Genomic DNA, 22,249 nt, shown 5'->3' with positions numbered 1-22,249 from the left:
TAGGCAGAGAAATAAATTCTAAGGCCAAAGTCTTTCCGCTGCTTAAAGAGGAAACAAATTTTTTTTTTTTAATTGTAATCTTTTTATTGAATCGCAATATATATAAATAAAATAGGGTTATGAGTGGAATAGCAAATCTGGCAGATGGTCTCCACGGACCACGAAAAGACGGAGTACTAGACTAGGGAATGTCGCATGAAGTAATTGAATTGTTTCACGGGATATGTGGCATGTGACACAGTCTTATTGAAATCACATTTCGCTCACACCAATTTTGCGGACCCGCTTGCCAGCCAAGCCATACTGCACTGATCTGAACAAGTGGTAATCATCAGACGTCATGTCTGGTAAGCGCGCTGGCTGTGGCAGCAGTTCCTTTACGAGCTGCAACAGCTGGACAACTCTTGCAACAAGTACCGCCACTTTTAAACCGTTGCATCCACAACCGACAATTGGGATATGATGGAGCAGCATTACCATAAGCCTCTGATCGGGCTTTCGAGCATATTTTGAGAACATATTTTTTGAAATAAATACATAACAAAAGTGATGGACTCGGAAGAAAAAGAATTTTGAGCGAAATTATTATTTTATATATCGAACTCAACCGTTATGTATATTGGTATTTCCCATTTCTTTATCATTCACGCCTGTGGAAGTCGCTGATCAAAATTTTTGCAAATACCTGTTATTAGGGTCGAGTTTTAACATGAATATACTGTGGTGTGGCAGTCAAGCTTCAGTTTTGTAAATTTTAGGTCTTTCATTGTTCAAATTTAACATCGAAATGTCGGTCTTACAAATAGGATTTAAGTAGGAAAACTGTTGTAATAATAATTAAGAATTTTAAACCGTTGTTACACGCCAATAATAATGCATTAGCGGTACTATGCATTATACATTATGGACGACCTTTTTGCTAATTGAAGACAGAAAGTATAGCAAATTGTTCAGCTGCGTGAATTAATCCCAACATAAAGCGAGTTTTTCATTTCCCTTTCAAAGGTGTTGCATCAAATTTCGAAAATATAATAAAGAAAATATCTTGAATTACTTTGATATGTTGATAGCAAATTATATCACGGAGAAGCAATCTACACGCTGCAGCAAAATGTTTCAATGCCAAAAAAAACAGATTTTAAATACAGCAATTGTTTCACATATGCGCTTGATCGATTTAATGTGAAGATTAAAGCTAGAGGATATTGCGTAAATAATTCTAAGTAAACAAACATAATATTAGTTTGGGGAAAAAGAAATCCATTATTTTTATATGAACTTCAAGACTTTATTTAACGTGCTTCGGATTGTCCGATTTGGGTCAAATATGCACCGTTTTGTTGTATGATTTGTTGCCATTTTAAAGGTAACTTCAAAATGCCTCTCTCATAGAAGTCCTGGTCTCTATTTGCAAAAAACTCTAGTAGTCGATTTTCACAATCCTCCCTAGATTCCAATTTTTTATCATTAAAGAAATTTTGCAATGCAAGAAGAAGATGATAATCGCTTGGTGCCAAGTCCGGACTGTATGGCGGATGCATTAAAACTTCCCAACCAAGCTCCCGAAGTTTCTGGCGAGTCACTTTAGATGTGTGTGGCCTAGCGTTGTCCTGGTGGAACACGACACCTCTCCTGTTGGCCAATTCTGGCCGTTTCTGGTCAATCGCTATCTTCAAACGGTCCAGTTGTTGACAGTAGAGGTCAGAATTTAGCGTTTGGCCATATGGAAGCAACTCATAATAAATAATCCCCTTCCAGTCGCACCAAATGCATAGCAAAACCTTCCTGGCCGTTTGAGGTGCTTCACGGCTCTTTGACCACGATCGTTTTCGCACAGGGTTATCGTATGTGATCCATTTCTCATCCCCAGTCACCATCCGTTTAAGAAATGGGTCTATCTCATTCCGTTTGGCCAAGGCTTCGCAGATGGAAATTTGATCCATCATGTTTTTTTCTGTTAATTGGTGTAGCACCCAAACATCGAGCCTGTTTTTGAATCCAGCTTTGTGTAAATGGTTTAAAACTGTTTTATGGTCGATTTTTAGCTTCTGGGCGATGTTACGACTGCTAACATGCCGGTCAACTTCGATCATTTCTCCGATTCGATATCGACATTTTCGACGACCGGCCTACCTGTGCGAGGTGCATCTTTAACATCAAAAATTCCTGAACGGAGTCTACGAAACCAAAATTGCACATAATTGGCTGTTACAGTATCGGAACCATAAACACCATTCACAATTTTAGCCGCCTGGCTTGCATTTTCGCCTTTGTCAAAGAAAAACTGTAAAATGTACCGAATTTTCTCTTTGTTCACTTCCATTATTAACACGCTGTAACTCACAACTGAATGCACCAAACAAAAAACAGCAAAAGAATTTTTTTTACTGCGAAATGTACGGTATGTAAATGTACAGTATCGGAAATTGTTTGATCGATACTTTGCGAGAAATCTATCAGTGCAGCCATCTGCCGAAAAAATAATGGATTTCTTTTTCCCCAAACTAATATATTTCTGTTATATGCATTATGCCAAGAAATATGAGAAGGATTGCTTTATCGCTCGGACTACAACATCCTGCGTGAAATGGTTGCGAAGATTTAGATTCACGTCATTAATTGAAAAGAAGGACAATTAAAAATAGCACAAGATATAGATTTACATGAAACCAACCGAAAAACCTGAGTTTTTTCAAAACAATTGTAATTTTCCCGCTTTGCGGTTCATTTATTTCCTCCCAAATTGGAAATTGTGCCATATCTGTTGATGCATTTAACTAACCTGCTAGTTTTACTAAAAACTTAGTCTGCTGAATTTTCCAATTTTTTTATCTTTACCCCACTTTAACCCCATGCACATCAATAATTAGCTGCAGTAAATGTAGGAAAATTCGTTCAAGGCTCGCAATTATCTTAATGATAGGTTGTTTCCATATCCGCCCAGCGGCAGACAAATCGACAAATCGACGACTCCTACGATCGTTGAGAGATTAAATTTATCAAATTCGACCATTCATTTAATCAAGAAATGACGTAGCTCCCTCAGTTTGACCCAAGAAAAAAAAAAGATATTAGTTTTCGAACCACCTAATAATTAGCGATTGTACAGAATGTAAAAGATATATAAAAGAAAATTAAAAATCTTTTTTGCAAAATTTTTCTTTTACACAATCCCTTAGTTTTTTATGAACAATTTTTGTATGTATATCTTTGGAGTTGTGCTTAAAGTTTTTATGTTATATTTTTAAAGAGAGAAGAAAATGGGCCTTAAGCTAATAAATCTTTTTATAACAAAAAAGAAATTAAAGCTGAGACATGAATTAAATTAAATATTGCTTAGATCGAAATTTTTGATCAGTTGTTTATAGGTTTTGGTGTAAAGAAGAAGATTTTTTCGCTACGAATAAAACATAGCATTGCAAATGATAGGTGACCGTATACGTAAACACTGTCAACTTTAAAGTAATCTATATAGTGAATAAATAGTTGCATGCATAAAATGTGGGCGTACGCACGTACAAATAAAGAGGAAATTTTCACTTTATTTCCTCTTTATTTGCCAGAAGACCTTTGAAGTAAGTACTTTCTTGTGCTGCCTGTTACTATGATCACATGAAAATTATCATTAATTATTAGTTCTCGCAATCGCTATTAACTGATAATTATTATTAATTATTTTTATTATAAATTCACCATAGCGTAAAAATGTCACAAACCAAAGGACCACGTTAGAATATTGCCTTTTTTCTTTGGTTGATTTTTTAAATTTTTTCGCATTTCGCATTTCGTCGTACGGAGTATAGACACAATTTTATTTTTACATTACGATTAAGCAGCGCAATGTGTCTTTTACTTATTTTTTGCAAATGGCTTTAATAATAATGCGACGCGGCGAAGAGATCATATTAAATGGGATCGTGTCGTGAAATAATTAACATTTAATGCAAATAAATAAAAAAAAAAAAAAGGAAAAAAATAGAAAGAAATTATTGCGCCAAGTGTTTGCATAGCAGACATATAGTTCACTTCCTATTTTCTCTTTTCGTTTTATTCATTCCAATCTACAGCAAGGCGGTAAGGCAGTGACTGGTAACATTACCAGGGTGTGCATATAAAAACAAATGTTCTATTTTATATCGTTCATTAGAAACTTGTGCGCTTTTATGAGGTGTTAAGTGAGTTTGTAAATGAAGTGTCAAGAGTGCTTGTAAATGAATTTTATTTGAAAGGATATGCATGCAGGTATTTTCTGCGCGAATAAAGTAGCACTCCGCTAGAGAAAAAAATTAAATAAAATATTCTGTCCATGTCTGTTATAAGAAGGCATTCTTATTATGTAAAGTAAAAGGTGGCAGATAACGAATGCATTAAATAAAAAAGACAGAAGGCAATATCTATTTAATGACCTTAACGCACTTGCACTTTGTCCAAGAAGATCAAATGTTTTTTTACGATATTATATATCTGCACACATTACATATATGTATGAAGATTGCGTTGACAAAAGTTTCTTCAAAAGAACGAACCTGATCTCAACATTTTTCCAATCCATCTCGTCAGCTTAACCCCGAAAGTCCGCCAAATCAGAGCTACGTGGGAAAAACTATTAAAAAACATAAAAGCCGGGCGTTTACATTATTGCTTCACATCCACTTCATTTTCCTTTAAAAAGCATTTAAATAATTTTCCTTTTTTTGTGATATTTTTCTTATTTGATAAATTCCCGTGAAGTTCCATTCATAATAGATCCATCCTCAGCATCCTCAAAATTCGTATGCTTTCATTCAATACCATTTAAGCTGCGTCTCTCAATTTGAATAAATAAACTCATTCATAATTTATATTCAGTTGCCTTTGTGATGAAAAAATTGGCAAACACCGCTTGTAATATTACGCGATGAACTTAGACGAAAGTTTGATAGTTATTAACAGGGATTTATCTTCCATTGCTACCATTATCATCCCAGACAAATTTTTTAATTTTGATTCTTTCCTATTTCTACATTCAACAATAATAATATGTTTCCCATAGTCAGCAAGTTTAATGGTTAAGGGATGTAGGCATGTATCTTTGCCTTACACTATTTGTGGACCAAAGTTTGTGCGGATTTATACAACACCTAAAAACCCTTGAGGTTATTATCGAATTGAGCAATGTTAATCTGCCCGCCTTGATTTCTTGTATTCAACCTAAAGGCCGTAAATTTTGAAATAATTTGATTAAATGTGCGCTGAAGTGTTTTCACCGAAGAAAGAGCCATATTGAAAATGGTTCTGATCGGACCACTTTCTCGACTAATTCCCACAAAATGATCTTTCAAAAAATTTGCAATTTCCAAAATTGCTTAATGTAAGATCTCTCAACGTCTCTCGTCTAGTAATTTATTAACAGAAAGCAAAATGAAACGCATTACAGTATACGCGTTGGCCTATCGGAACTATACTATACCGTACTAATCCTACCAAACTGGATTTTTTTTCTTTTCTCCCCTACTAGAGTAGTTAACTCTCTTACCCGTGAGGAAAATTATTTGTTTTCCTCATTAAGAGATTCATAAAGAAAAGAATAATAATATCACTGTAGTCATCCGAATCTGAAGTCTCGTATTTGCTTCATTAATTAAAAATTATCTTGGGACGAATAGAGGGGATAACTCTGACCATAATTGCAGGTCTGAACAATCCTCTACTCCATTGCCATATTCTCGATTGTGATGATGTTTTTTCCTCATTTGCTTGTCATTAATGTAATTTTTCCGTCATTTTTTAACTTTATCCAAGTCGAATAAGAAACGCATTAAAAAACAGTCCATGTTTGAATAGAGAAAATTGTTAATCTGAAGTGAATGTTGTTGTTTTTTGTTTTCGCTTTTGTTATTTGTATTGAAACGTGCCACGCGACTTTCTTGTTGAAGATTAATATAAAAAATACAATAAATTGTTAAGTTGCAAACGCCGGAGTTAATGGGAAATGAATGTAAGGCTAAAAATAAAAAAAAGAAAGAAACCGTGAAAAGAAAGAGCAGTAAAAAGCTTCACGTTAACATACTTCTCAAAAGTTATTCAAAACGAAGTGGAAAATGATTAATCGAAAAATCAAGTTCTATATTTTTCAATAGACTACCCTTCTGCCAAATTCAAAGTAAAAGATGTTTCCGACACTTATCGTCGATAGCTAATTTCCTTGTTCGATTTGTAACAGTGGAAAACACGCATTTGAAATATCACCAAAACAAATATATTATTGACAACAATTTATGTTATTGACGGGAAAGAAATATTTGCCATGCAGAAATCCTTCGCTATAAAAATAAATAATAAAAAATAAACAATAAAATAAAACAACATTTACTCTATTTTCCATCGAAAATTGTGATAAAGTCCATTCATAGTAACTACAGCTGCCTACGCGAACTGATCAGAGGACGTATAGTTGCAATTATCAAGCTGAAATCTATTATTCCGCGACCATTAATGCAGGAATTTGTCTTCTCACTTCCAACATGTATAGCAGAGTCAATGGAAGTATTAAGTAATAATGTATTTGATATATGCAGTTGGAACTAGGCAATCAAATATTACACCATCGAGAATATAGGGAATGGGATACAATTTCATACTGTTTGGCTCATGTACTTGCTATCTTTCCTTAACATACTGATTCTATTAATAAAATTTAAAAAAAAAAAATCCGTTATAATAATGCATATAGTCACAAATTGCAAATTGTGGTGTATAATAAACTGTTCTGTCATGTTGGGTAACATATACTGATGACTACTTAGATAGTTAAATAGGCGCCAGAAGGTTGGAGATGAATTGTTTTTTTACATTGGTATTATTATTATTTTACATCTTTCTTTTTTCAGCTTAAAGTTTAAATTATACTTTTTTTTGAAGTTTCTTCATGTTCTGGTACCGCCTAAGAGTACCTATTACAGACAGTGCTTTACTATGAAAGAATTAAAGAAAGAAGTTTGTGTGTGTTGCGCTTTAATTTATTTCCTAATAAATCATATTTTTCGTTTCGATTTTCAAAAGCAAACAAATGCTTATTAGCGTGCAATCTAAGTAAAAAAATCCATTTCGTGTTGCCGTTAATTGGTCATGTAGCAGCTGGTCTATCATCAGGATTGCAATTGTAGATCACTTCCAGTTGTAGCGAAATTTCGAAAAAAATGTTGCTGAAAATATTCAAAAATTTTCAATACTTTCGGTTTTTTCGTCAGTGTGGCCACAAGCGTGTAAGCAATCAGCCGATTGCGGAACTTTGGTTATATTTATGTTTTTACATCGTTAGACTTTGAGTGCAAGCGTCGGATTGTAAAAAGTCGAAGGATGTTATGCAGGGACAAAATGCGAAGTTCGCGTATGTTCCTAGCGAGATATAGTAGCGCAGACCAGTTTTTAACCTAGCCGTGAATGGTGTGTCACATAATGGAAACAACTTCAATATATGACAACAATTTCTTATAGCGAAGTGGCGTAAAATTAAAGCGTTAGTTAGTAGTTGTTTAAACCATGGCGTGTTTTATTCGATAATATTTTACATACCCTCCGAAGATAAAAGAACTTAATTACAAACAAATTAATTGCTGCTTATAATATAGGTAAATTTCGATTCAATTCTAAGCTTATATTAATTGCAACATTTTTGTATTTTACGACTTTTATATTAGTAGCTCCGAAAACGCAATCAGAATTGACTACAGTATGAAGATTATTCTGATGTTTAAAGTATTCTTTGTAGTTCCATTAATAAATGAAATGAAAGGAATGGTCTACAGGCATGAGCAGGTCAGGATTAAATATATTTACAAGTAAGAAAAACTTATTGCTGTGCTTTACAGAAAACTTGGACAATGGAACCTCTTAATGTTGAATGGAATATAACTGATGACGAATTAGTTAAAGTCGATGTGAAACTTCAACGTATTAATCGTACAATTGTCGCTTTCGATGGTACCATAGAACTCCTTTATGAACTCGACGAATACACGATGGTAAAGTATTGTCCAGTTTAAAAACAAAGTTATATTTACGTTAACATATGGGAAGATGTGCTTAATATATTTGATTGCTATCTCCAAATGGAACGTGTACGCAATCATTTTTTCATTTATCGTAAATTTATATTTTCGCCAAATTGCAGATGGAATCAGCCATATACCGTAGTGCTACTGGAAGTATAAATAGTTATCAGCGACTTCCCTATCGTCTCCCAAGGAACAAAGTATATGATATTCTGGATCAGTACAAAGACGAAATTTCGAAAAATCTTAGAAACTGTTCAAATTTTCCATTACTTGAAACGCACTCGCGTGATTATAAATTTCGTGAATTATATCGTTTCGATAGATGTACTTATTCTACTGATATACTGCCGAATTATCTACTGGAAGGATATTACAAGGCGATAGTGGAGTTAACTGGTGAAACGAATTGGTCCTTAACATTTTTAGTTCGAATCGAGCCTATATAGAAATAAGAGTGAAAATTCAAGTTGCAGAGTTTTCCTCAAACATGCGCACATAAATTTGTTTTCAACTTGATTTCATTTTAATATTTGGGCGCGAGAGTATCCATTTAACAGAACGAATTAAATCAAATACTACCAAAACGTGTCACGTTTTTGGCTTTTTTATGTAATCACAGCTCATCTTAGCTATTATTCTTACCCATTAAATTTTTACTAGAACTGCAGTTGGTTGAAAGTTTGATTTGAATTCAAATAAATTTACCAACATTTAATTTGCAGTAAAACTAAAACCTTTTCCTTTATTCTTTGATTCTTAATGAATGAATATAACACCAATAGCGAAAATAATCGAAGCAATAGAACTGTAAGGAGACTATCGTTCACAGGAACGTTTATGTGGCTTGGCAACAGTATCTAAATAATTATTAACGAACTTCGTGCGTGCTCTCACGTCCCTCAAGAACATTATATATTAGCGCGACGTGTCTCAAAAGCAATGCCTTTCGCGTAGGTCGCCCAGATCGGAAATTCGATTGTATTTTTCGCCACATTTACGCAAACGCATTGCAGAAACTGAGTGCAGTATGTTCACACACGTCCTGCCCTCCGGCAGGTGTAGTATTCCTGGACCCGTGTGCATCGTTTTTGCGTAAAGGTGCATACGTTCACAATACGCATGTACGTAGTTTTCTGTATTCAAGGATTGTATCCAGATAATGGCTGCAGGCAATAACCAGCGAAACATATTTCAGTAGCATTGCTTTTCGCATTGAATCCTTCTCTAAATCGAAGTTTTTATAAGCAAACTGGGAGCAGAAGAATGTCCGCACACGTCTCTCCTCCGACACTCCTACTATAGATATTTGTAGCGGCTGCAAGTATACTAAATACTTTAAATATTTGTATTAATATATTAATATACTAAATTCAAGATGCGATAATTACAATAGCGTGTAGTAGCGTGTGTACGTATTCCTTGCTCGAACTTCTCAGATCCATCTACATATTTTCGAATGTATTTTAATTAAAGCTGCACACATTCGCAGCTTCTACGTTGCGTTTGACGAGTTCTCGGTAATAGTTGCGACTGTGGAGAACTTGATGATGATAAAATTTATATAATTTATATAATTTATATAATGAAACGTCCTACCATACACACTACGAGAACGGACAGAGGTTCGGATTGGGCAGAGAGACATTCTCAAATCCACACAGAATTTGATAAAAAATATACATCTCTCTGCAGCTTCTGCCCTGGATGTTGCAAACGTTTTGACAAAATATTCCTTTTTAATCATGGGTATAATAAACGAATCTCCAAAAATTTGCAAATTTAACCGGAATATGATGCCTAATTGTAGTAGCGATCATTGATAAGCTATTACGTGACTAATTAATATCAAAATGAAATGTATTAATAGGCTTTGATTGCACGCTCTAACAATTATTAAGCATTTGTTTATTGTTGTTTTTCCGCTAGAAAAATGTTAAAATTAAAAATAATTTTTAAGAACAAATTAGCAGGCAATAAACACATGCTATCTTCTCGTCAACTCTTTCATAGCAATTCACAAACAAAATTTCCATAACATATGCTTTTAGATGGCCCTGGTAAATATTTACCAGTGTTCAAAAGGCAAAGGATTGTTATTACCCATCTCCCTTAAAACAACTTGCATTATCTGATTAATGAAATTTTTGGCAAACTCACTGTTGGAGCTAGTGGGTGTCAAATAACACCTGCGAAGCGAATATCATTTTCTTATTTGTTTTTATTCATTTATTATAGCTTCATTTCTCCGCTTCTATGGCTAATGTCTCCTATTCCTCCTTCTGACACGGAAAGGGCAAGAAATGAGTAAGGAAACAAAAAAAGATAAGGAAGTTGGCCACAAACTAGTAGACATGTGTTCAATCGATAATTCTTAAGCCTTTGCCGACGGGGCACTCACTATAGCTGCGATCGGCGTCAGCTCGACCATTTTTGAAATTTGAACCGAGAACACTGACTTGGTAATCGCGATTCTTTCCGCTTCGGCTACTTATGCCGACGGCTTTAAAGACAGGAGGAAAGTGAACGGACCATCATCTTTTGTTACGCCAATCGTGCAATTGATAAAATAAGGCTGCAAAAAAATATCTAATTATCTCGAAAACGAAATTCCTTAAAGTATTGAAAGCAAGCAAAAGCTGGCAATTCTTTATTTGTCGACACCAGGTTTTAAATTAGAAATTTCTTCGGAAGCCGCCTTTTCAAAAGCCGGACATTTGCAACTGCATCTGCTTCATGCTTCAGTTATATAAAAATCTTTGATGTATAATTCGCCGAACTTAAGTTGCAGTTAAATTGCGGAAGAGAACACACACGTTTCGATAGCACGTTACTTCTGAAACTAGCTTGCAAAGCTATTGTAAGAGAAGCTAGTAGTTCGTACAAAATTTTATCTAAGCTATAACTAATTTTTTTTGGGACTTTTGTTGCCCTATGCCAAATTATATACTAACGAGTGATGATCTTACAGAAGCAATAAATTCTAGGAATGTTTTCATTATACTAAAGAAGGATGAGATTCCTTTTTGCTATTACTGCACCGCCGCTTGTCTTCTGTTTTGTTTTTTCGGCCGTTAAATATAACCGTTTTATGACGCTTATGATGATTTCATAACGAAAACTATAAAATAAAAACGGGTAACATTCGGTTGGTATATGCTTGGCATGTTTTATTGCGGAAGAATGATATTCAGTATTCATTCATTTTCGTATTATAAAGCCTAAATAATAAAAATATAAATTTGCTTTATGGCAACACGTTCATTACGCCTCAACAGATAAAAGTCAAAATATATCCATTAAGCATGTCAAACGATTCAAGCTAAGCTAGCTAGCTACCTGTAATGAACGCATTGGCTAGTCTTTGATTTTATGAAAAAAAATCTTTCTTTATTACTTCATTACCGTTCTATCTTTGCTGTCACGTTTTTTATACCCATCACCGAGGAATGGGGGATATAATCATTTTGTTAAAAGACTTGCAGCGCCTAGAAAGAAGCTCCAGGCACCGCATAAACTATACATATTCTTAATCATCATCAAATTTTGAATAGATTTAAGCATGTCCGTCTGTCCGATTGTCTGTTATAAACATTCTCTTAAACAATTTTAAACTTGTAATGCGCCCAAGCTTGTCCGTCTGCCCAACAGCGTAACATTTGTTATAAACATTGTCACGTCTGCAAAAACGAAAATATTGCCTCACAAATTTACAGAAGAATTTGCAAGTACCCTAAACTTTTCAAAGGAAATGCCTGCAGCCCCCCGGCGCCTATCCGATAAAAATGTTTATTCTATAAATAAAAAAAAATCAGCTTCGCCCACAACACATTTTAGGGCATGAAAATGTGCTTCTCCTACTTGTTTGGTCTCTTTAGGACAGCGGTGATGGGTATAAAAGATTCGATCACGAACAACTATAATTTTTTTACTTGTTTTTCTTGTTTTTATGCCTTTGGCTTGCATGCCTGTGTTTTTGTGCCATTCGGTTTGGCAGTTCGTGTTTTCAACTAATATAAGAGGGTTTAAAATTCCCACAAATATCTCGTACATTTTGCAATCGACTGATTAAACTCAAGATACCGTTTCGTTCTCTTATGATATTTACAATTTTAACGTTCGCATTAGAAGTTTTATAGATTTGCGAGCATTGATTATTTGATAAATATTTCGTTAAAAGAGAAGAAGACTTCATCATTTCACATTATTTGTTTAGTTAAATTCTTAAATTAAAAGCTTAGTTCGACGTGTCTAATTATACCCTATACCCTTTTCGGAACGGGGTATACTAAGTTAGTGCGGTAATTTTTACTTACGTAATACGTAAGTTTTTACTTATTGTGGAATCGATGTGGAACGATGGATTAAATCGACGGAATATTATGCATTGATCGACAATAGAAATACTTTGCGTAATTGAATTGTTTGCGCAAAAACTGATACGTACTATACGGCAATAAGTATAAATGATTTGTTGTTTGTTAATTATTTTTGTTCTAAGTTTATAAAGTTATCAATAAAATGTGTAATCAAACTCTGCAACTTGTTATCCGCCAATTTTTTCTCCAAATCTTTTTCAATTTTCGTTACATATAATAATGGTACATATACCTCTCAAGTCCATTTTCAAAAGCGACCTATTAAAAATAAAAACCACCTTCAAGCTATGTCAAATTTTTTATCCAGAATCTGCATATCTCACGAAATATAGGTGTTACCGGAATAAAAAATAAGTAAGAATGCTACAGTCTGGCATTAGATACCCAACATCACTTCGCTTAATTAATAATACACCAAATTTATACATTATTTTTATGTAAATGCATAAAATGCATTAAAGCCCTCACATTGGCTGATATTCAAACGGCAAACGTGCTCTTAATTTATGTATAAAACATTGTAATATTTCCCATTTATACGTTATAGGGGTGTGGTCCCGTCGCTTACAATAGCATTCTTCTTCAGGCGAAAACATGTCAGTATGCTAAATGTCATCAAAATATTTCGAAAATTGCGATCTGTAGGTTGCACACAAGAATCCATGGACAGACGTCAGACAGACTGACTGACAGCACACTAAAAGGCGAATCTATCTCAAGTCCTTCCGGATGCTTCAAACGTCAGCATACACTTAAAATGCTCTACACCGCAAGTGATACAGGATATGATTAACATCCGCTCATTCTGCTTTCGTGATTAAAACAAAGGAATCTACGCGAAAACTTGATCAATTAAACTTAAATCTCATCTACATGAACTATCGAGATAAGTGGAAGGCTTCAATTCAAATCATTCGTATGCTGAAGGAACGCCGCAAGATAACTTTTCAAAGAGATTAAATAGATTTAATGCAAAATGAAAATGCAATCAAATGAATTGCATTGAAATTCTTTTTTTTTTTCTGGTTTCCCGTTTAGCTCATGGCCTAAACATGATGCTAGCAAGCCACTTATTTCGAGTACTAACTATGTGATTTTTGATGTAATTTTGATTTGGACGCATTTAAGGAAAAATCCGCCATCCAATAAATTGACTGTATGACGAAACTATACATTGTTTCGAAGAAAAAATAAGTAACAACTACAAGAATAAAGAGGGCAAGAGCAACAATCACAAACCACTTAAAGCATTGATGCAAACAATGAATGAATACTAGCGCAGAGCTAGTCTGTCTTCCCTTTTTGCAATAATAACGCTCAAATTCTAACAGCCAAGCGATATGAAATCATTTCTATATTTTATTGCGGCCTTTATTGTTATTATGCCTTCGAGTAAATGTTTGATTTCAATAAAAAAGTGTTATGTTACTCAAGGGATCGCTTTTATTTAACACGCAAGCAAGCAGGGATTTCCTTTAAGCGTATCATTCGTTTAGTTTTCTATGCTTTCTATCTTTTTTTTTGAATTTAACTATGAATATAACAAAATACTTGTTTTTTCACTAGTGTTGTGTGCCTACCTACATCAAGTTATATAGGTTATTACCCTGGGGCCTTTTGTCTCTTTCAAGCAAAATTAACATAATGTTGCTTTCGCTTTCTTTTGCTTATCTATGCTACATTTTACTCTTTTTCTTCTATAGTGTAACTGGAAAATTTAAATTTTTATATGGAGAAACTTTTAAGTTTTCTTCATATTTATACGCTTGTTCTATGCGCTTTATCTATGCGCCTCGGAAAAAGTGTTTTAATGGTATATAATTTATGTTGAATGAATTGAATAACACTGTGTACCGATACGATTTTTTAAAGCTGAAAAGTAGATATAATATTAGCATCTGCACGCTGAAGTAAGGCAATATAAAATCGATAGGTGGTCGACCAATCTTCTCGATATTAATACCGCAAGAAATACATTTATATATACGCGTGCAACCAATTGTCATAAATCTTTTTAAATGTCAACCTACACGAAGCGCTCTCAAGTTGCAACACTTGTGAATATAAAGTTATATAAACAAGCATTATAATCGGGCAAGGCCGGCTATTAAACACGCAACACTATTTCTTATTTTCTTCACGCATGTCAAGAACTCAAATATAGAATTTTGAACTAATTCCACCGAAAAAATATTTACCATTATTTAAATATTTATTTGTTTGCAATTGCCTTAAAATCAACCAAAAAGCTGTTAACATCAAAGTAAGTTAAGGCAGCTCTAAAATTAATTATAGTAATAATAATAATAAGCAACAGAAAATTACAATTTAAATTTTAATTTAACATGTAGCCCTTTTTGCTGAAACGTTTGAAGAGAAAAGACATAAGCTATGGCCACTATCACCACAGCTAAATTGGCTGATAATCCCTACTGAGGCCTACGTGTTGAAGAAGAGCGATATGAAAATCACTATTAGCACGGCATCTAACAAAGTAACCAATACGGGTTGCTACCGCTACAGTGGTCTCGTGCACAAGAAAAATTTTAGTATTTTAGTATATTTTAGCGACCGATAACAAAGTGTTTACGGCGGTTGTGGAAAAGAGAACATACGCTCAACGTCCAACTCAAAATACTGTGAAAATTACTATGAAGCCCTAGGAGATCATTAAAGTAGTTGGAAAGCTTGGTAATTGGTAAATACTTCACGCAGGCTGGTATGCATCGCACTTTCCTGTGGTGTTGTGTTCACAGAAGTCACCCCATGTTAACAAGACCAGAACTGTTTGAATTATACGCAACGTTGCTTATAGCAAATTTGACTTAAAATCAAAAACCAATTATGTAGAGATTAGTAATGTTGCATTCATTACTATATGCGACAATTCATACTTTTGACGGCCGAAAAATCCTTACATATTGTGGAGAAGATCTTGCATAAGAAATTATTGTTGTTGCTGCTCTTCACGATCACCGTAAGTCGTAGCTAATAAAAGCGATCTTTGGCTATTGTTTCTGTTGCTACTATCGCTGGTGTTGCTAATGTTGCTGCTGTTGCTTAATGCTCGAATTACAATAATTGCTTGTGATTTTTAGTGTTTATAGCTTATATAACTATTGCTTCCATTTCTATTATAGTTTGTTATTTATAAAGGAATGATTAAAATATGAATGAAATGAATGCAATCATATTGTGCATTGCTGCTGTGACGTTGGACACTAAACAAATAGAACACACACCCAGCGTTGCATTATTGCAACGAATCGTGTGATGTGAAAAATTAATTTGTTTTTTAATATTTATACTTAATTAGCAATATTTAGTGCTATAACCAAATTTTCTTAATAGAAATTAAAGCAATTATGTAAAGCATGCAAGATAAAGAAAACAAATACATTTATTATTTGTTCAGCGCTTTTTCCGGATGACTTTTGGATATGTTTAACTTGTTCAGTTGTTATGTTGACGCTGTCTCGAATGCTTAACACTTGATCAGATGAAGACAAGCGGAGGTCGCAATCGGACAAAGGACAATTGACGTAGAAAATTTCCAAAATGAGCTCTCAGCCTCTTTTCTCCCAAATCAAGTCGCTACCCCACGAAAAGAACAAATAAGAAATTTTTTGCATCGGAAACGTAAGTCAGCAGAGATCATAAGCAACATAAGCCGTTAGAAATTTTTGGGCATTGTTTGCTCAGTTGCCTCAATAGGCGGAAATAATATTTAAAATGCAATGAATGTCAACAAAAGAAAACAAACCAACTAAAATAAATAATTTTGTTAAAAAGCTTATTGTAAAAAAAGCTTTGAATATACCAAAGTGTTTATTTAAAATTCCGAGGTTGGCAAATGAAAGAAGACACATACTCCCACGAAAAGATCAACTATTATAAACATAGTTACAGGCTGTTATCCCTGTTCATATGTTACAAATTCTTGACGACTAGCTTTGCAAATGCAGCAAAAAGTTTATGAAACTCCAAATCCGTAACAAGCTTGGTGAACAACAGGTACAACAAGTGATGCACGGATCAACCCTAAAATTTGGTTATTTGGCATTTCTTCATTTCAGCAAAGACAAATATGCAACGCTTAAAAGTCGAAATTAATATATCCAACGATGCAAACGGCGTGCATAGATCAGAGAAGAAAAGTTGTCGTCAAACATTTAGACATATTTGAATTATCGAATATGCATCACAAATGATCATAGAAGAAGTATGCGATTCAAAGTCCTTTGTTCATTTTGCTAGAATTCTGCGTTTATTAACCATTACCACAGGACCAGTAAAGCAGTGCCAGATATAAGTAATATTATATGATCTATATACAGTCTTCTTTTCGCATGGAAACGACTCTGAATCACGTTTCGGCAATGAAAGAAGTTCGAATCAGCGAAGGATTCTGGATAATGCGGAAAAAAGGTTACGAAGCTGCATTACCATTGCTTCAATTTAAGCATGAATTAGTGATTAGTTTATGTTTCTGTACACTGTTTTATTGCTTAATATTAAACACAAAGAAACTCGAATTTCCCTTTAATCTTTTACATGAGAGTAAAATAATTCCATGAGTAAGCATATAAAAGTGTTCTCAAAAAAAAAAGGAGCTGAACTTCCATTGAATATTCGGCGACTATTGTTTCCGATTGCATTTGAATGGGAGACTAATGAAATATCTAGAGGCAGCAACATAAGTAATTTGAAACCTCCTTCTTTAATAATCTAAATACGATTTTGATACCTTTGAAAAATGTGCGAAGAGTCATTTCATTCTCTAGCATATTAAAAAAGAAGTGCATGTACTTCTCTCTCACTGGGTATGCTTAACTCAATGATACTTATTTGCGTAAAAGTGGGCTTCTGTAAAAAAGATGAGAACTCCATTAGAGCTCAATTAGACTTAATGTACGTTGAATTACTTTAAAGCTTTGTATTAGAATATATTTTTTGTTTTTTTCTTAGTTACTATATGAGGTTAGTAACGACTGTAGTATATAGTTCTACGTACGCAGAAACAATTAGGTCAATTATAGCCAATACAGTACACTTAACCACCAAACGTTGAAAGGCGAAGCCCCGCTATGCTACCATTCATAATAGACCAAAGTAATTTGTCTGGTGAAAATCTTATTTCACTTTCCATAATAGCATAGAGTCTAAAAATGTTGTCCACTTGATTTCTGTCGTTTATAAGAATGCTCTGAAGGATATGAGATAAGATTGGCTGGCCTTGCAAAATGGTTTTATAAATCGCTAAACTAACCTTTCGAGGCTTCCATAACGCAAGCGGATTACTTTCTGTTAAGTATGGTCTGCAGGCGGGATCATTAATTATGCGAAATCTCATATTTCTATCCCGAGCTTTGCAACCACACCAATGCCTATATCTATTATTATTTTAAGAATCTTTATACCCGTTTTTGTTAAATATTTCTTTCATATTTAAAATTTTGGAAAATTTACCTGAAATTGCTCCATTTCCTTTTATTTTGTAGTAAATCTTAGCGTTTACTATAAATGAAAATAAAATATTTCAATAAAGTATCTTTCACATGCGACAAGGGAACTCAAAGGTTTTGAAATGCAAAACTCTCAATAAATCATTTATTCAAATGGAACAATACGATAACAAAAGACCCAATGACCTAAATTTATGTGACATTAAAATAATTACGTTTAACACTTTGAGACATGCATGCGCATATACATATAGAAGAACGATATAGAAGAATGATAACAATGATTCATGACGTGATTCAAAATTGTAATGCCAACGGCTATCGAAAGTCAAGCATTGAATGCGTTGACTCATGATTAATTATGATAATCCAGCAATAAATTTTTAATTTATCAATTAGATCTATGTGAAATAAATCGAAACGAAACGCTTGACAATCATGAGTGTACAACTATTTTTTAACTGAGATCTGTTAACCACTTACAAAGGTACACTAAACAAAAAATAAAAATCTTAGAAGCCGTAGAAACAATTATAAACAAACATAGCAACGTCAATTCTATATTATGACCATGCATGCATCCAATCTCATTATTTTAAGTAGCTGTGTGTTGATATTGCATATTAATAAGTGAGATATCACTTGTTAACCATGCTCCGTACGTAAATTTAACTCAAAAAATTTCAGAAGTTTTTGAAAACTTTTATTTACATGAATGGACATTTATTTATCTGGCTTTCTATAAATCAACTTAATTCACTTTTCTGACGGATTTTTCTTATTCGCAAAAATTAGGACAAAAAGTCAGTCAAGATTAAAAACAAAGACCCAAGATAATAAACAAAACTGCCTTGTTGCGGCATTCTCAGTCATACGTATAGAGTATATTTTCCAATTTATTTTCAACTAATTCTAGTATATGGTAAAAGTCAGATGCCAATACTTGAACATACGTCTACAGTGTGATCCTCTTCTTATAAACACTATGTAGATTCAATAGATCCCATTCAAAAGCAACTCCTGTCGTTTGCCCTTAGGGATTTGGGTTGAAACCTGCTTGTCTTCTTGCCTCCTTACGAACATAGATTGCTGTTACTAGCCTTGCTGGCACTTGAAAAACGTAAATTTATCATTGTGGCTTCCTTCTTAATTAAGTTCTTGAATGCTACTGTCGATTCGCCGACATTAGTTGAGAAGATAAACTTCAATGTCCCGAATCCCTTTCCCTTTATTCAAGTCCACTCAATGTAGATCTAATATCTATAGTTTAACCATGCCAAGCTTTGGCATGCTTGAGCGTTCACGTCTAAGATAGTTTTGAACCGGTTATGGGTGTGCCTCTGTGTTAGCACGTGCACATGCTTTTTTTTCTGTGTTGATTTATGAATGGATTTTGTTCTCTTTATACTTTTCGATCGTTATTGATAACACTTAGCATAGGACTTACTTCTAAGATCAATTTAAATTATTCTGTTATTTATGTTTTCTGAATTTTACATGTAAATAAAATGAAAATAAATAATAAATCGAAACACGTCCATCTGCAATATCTGCAAACATCCTCCAAAATGGACGAAATCGGTCGAAGTGTATACCCACAGTAAAATAAGTACAATATAACAAACAGAGACCCCGGCATTCAAAAGCAAAAAAAACGGTTTTAGCTTACAAACTGCGAGTGATACAACGATAAAAATTTTAACGTTTTTCTTTGGACGTACTCACAGCACTTTTTGCGGCTCTGGCAAACCCACAGAACACGATATCCAATGGGCAGTCTTGACTATCCAGTCGTTTCGCATCGAGTTTACGCAGAACCTAAAAGTGTGTTTTGACAAAATGCTGTGCCAGGCACTGCTAACAAAAGGGCATTTCTCCTGACGCCCGTACGGCACGCATTAGTGGTAACCACTTTAACAAAACCAGCCCTTTGATGATGTGTTAAAGTCTCCTATAAAAGCTACTTTGAAACTTTACAAAAAACTTCGCCGAAGCGTAAATAAGAGCTTTAATGAGGGCATCCAAATTTTTTTCGAAGAAATTAATCCGTTGTAACATCACATTTATAATCACCTTACAAATCCAAACCGAAAGATCATTCAAACCTCTTTCGAATGATATCGGTCGCTGCGCTATCCTTGAGCCAAGTAGTGATGGTATAGTGTCACATTTTGAGTCTAAAAAATATAGTGATGTTATTTGTAGAATTGTAACAGAATCATCCGGACTATCGGACAAGTACAATTGCTGCATTGACAGAATCGCTTGGAGGCGCTTATCGAGCGATATATCCCATGAAGCCCTACAATGGACTCCTAATATTATTAACAAAAGAATCACCCAATAAAGCGGCAGTTGCCGAAAAGCGTCACCGAACGTTGATTCATACGAACTGCGATTAAAAGTCATCGAAAAAGGCTATAATTGTAGAACGAAATGTTTCGCAATGAAAGAAAATAAGGAACTAAGCATAAAACCTTAAAGTCTCATTAACGTGACTTTCGGTCATAACAATTTCAATCACCTTAAAAGGGTCTTAACATGCCCATAGACCAGCTGGTGTATGCCAACGTATACTAAGATGAAACAAAACCCTCTCAAATAATTATTTCTTATTATACAATGTCTTTTATTTGACAAAGGCAAGAAATGAATGTTGAAAATGTTTGCGTTTTCATTCATAATTGGCCGTTATTGCGTGTAGAAGGAATGCAATGATTTCGATTTAAAAAAAATTCAACAGGGATGAAAATACTACATATAGAAAAAAAAAAATAGACACCGTCATCAACCTCCGCGTGCAATCTCTGCATCGATATTTACACTTTCCTCGCCTATTGGCACAGAAAAATTAAGAAGCGAATGCCTAACATTTTTTTTAAGTTGTCCAATTGGACCGATTATAACCAAAAGACAATTTTTACAAAAGCCTTAAGACAAGAAAATTTGCTACACCTTTCAAAGGGGCTTGTGCGCGATTATATTAAAAGCAGACTTCCCAAGGTCAAACAAACTGTAGCAAAAACGTACATATTTTATATATGTTGTTTACTCTACAGGAAAGGTATTTTTAAAAGCAAGTACGTTTAACCACACTATGAATCCTCTTACGGCAGACTATAAGCGGTCAACGACATGTACTCTAAAGATATTGCAAATATTATTAAAGTATGTTAATAGCATTTTATTATAGACAAATAGAAAATTTTTAAATTGTTTAATTTTAAAGAAATTATGATGTCAGTTTAATAGCCCCTTGCGTGGTTGACGCCATTCACCGCTCATTGACAGTGAAAGTTAGAAAACTACTGATTAGGCGTTAACACGATTTCATTGAAAACTAATGATTCAGGCTTAACTCACGTTTTCTTAATAAAGTTTCTTTGATTGTTTTTAATTACTTTTAGTGCAACTTTTTTGAAGGCCACTCTTTTTACTATTAATTAAAGCCACAATTAAAAAACAAAAACCACTAATTGCTACTTATTTGCATGTCGTTGCGTTAAATGCACTCAACGTAACCATAGGCTTGCTTTAAATTATTTTGCAGAAAATGAATTTTTTTTTTCTGATTAAGAACAAACTTTGTGTCTGCGATTTGAACAGCCGATTCCACACTCTAGCGGAAATTCGTCTTGCTAAACAAATACAGACGCCTACGCGTATTCCCCAGACTAAGTAATTAATGTAAGTTAAGAGCATTGATTGCGTTTCTATGCGTACGTATAACAAACAGCTCGCTTTAAAACAGACAGGATCTAATGCTAGTTAAGCTCACGTTCGTTACGTTAGATCCAACTTCTCAGTCTTATTTTCTCATTGATCATAAAACATTATATTAATTGTGGGCGTGTCAATTGACTAAGCTTATTTGCACTAAATTTTAAATGGATACCTATTATAGTCAGTAAGTTTCTATCAACCATCTTTTGAAAATATCTTCTAAAAGTATTTTCGTGTATTTCTCAAAATAATTCTTGTTCAGGCCTTTAACTTAAGCTTGGAAGTCAAGAGGGTTTTATTGAAATTTCTATCAAGAGATGGTGGGCGAATTTTCGATGGTTTATTTGCTGAATAGAAGAAGTAGAAGATCGTAGTAGAAATGAACAACACTGAAAGAACATAGATTTTCAGGCAACAAATTTGTACAACACTTATCCTTTCACTTGCTGTAGTCAAACATTAACACAAAATTTGGCAATTTTGCCTATGGCTGGCTAGTAAGGACTTTAAAATTTTCATCCGTAACTCTAAGATGGATATGATGTAATTTGTTAAACCAACCATTTGTTAAACCAACCAACTAACAACTGAAATCATAATAAACTCCTGTAAGTCCTGTAAACTATAAACTATTTTGAAATGAAAACAT

At 34.0% G+C, this 22,249-nt stretch overlaps 1 protein-coding gene across 1 annotated transcript; it reads left to right on the top strand.

Moving 5' to 3' along the window:
• The first annotated feature begins 188 nt into the window (after positions 1 to 188).
• On the top strand, positions 189 to 8,482 carry LOC119635417. Its single transcript, XM_038030225.1, has 4 exons — positions 189 to 200; positions 7,571 to 7,711; positions 7,851 to 8,003; positions 8,153 to 8,482. The coding sequence occupies exons 1-4, from the start codon at positions 189 to 191 to the stop codon at positions 8,480 to 8,482; spliced, it is 636 nt and encodes a 211-aa protein (XP_037886153.1).
• The last annotated feature ends 13,767 nt before the right edge of the window (positions 8,483 to 22,249 follow it).

The sequence above is a fragment of the Glossina fuscipes genome, unplaced genomic scaffold (genome assembly GCF_014805625.2).
Source record: "Glossina fuscipes isolate IAEA_lab_2018 unplaced genomic scaffold, Yale_Gfus_2 26, whole genome shotgun sequence".
In the NCBI taxonomy this organism is placed as follows: Eukaryota; Metazoa; Arthropoda; class Insecta; order Diptera; family Glossinidae; genus Glossina; species Glossina fuscipes.
Note: the sequence above shows the minus strand (reverse complement) of the source record. Positions and strands in the feature narration are given on the sequence as shown.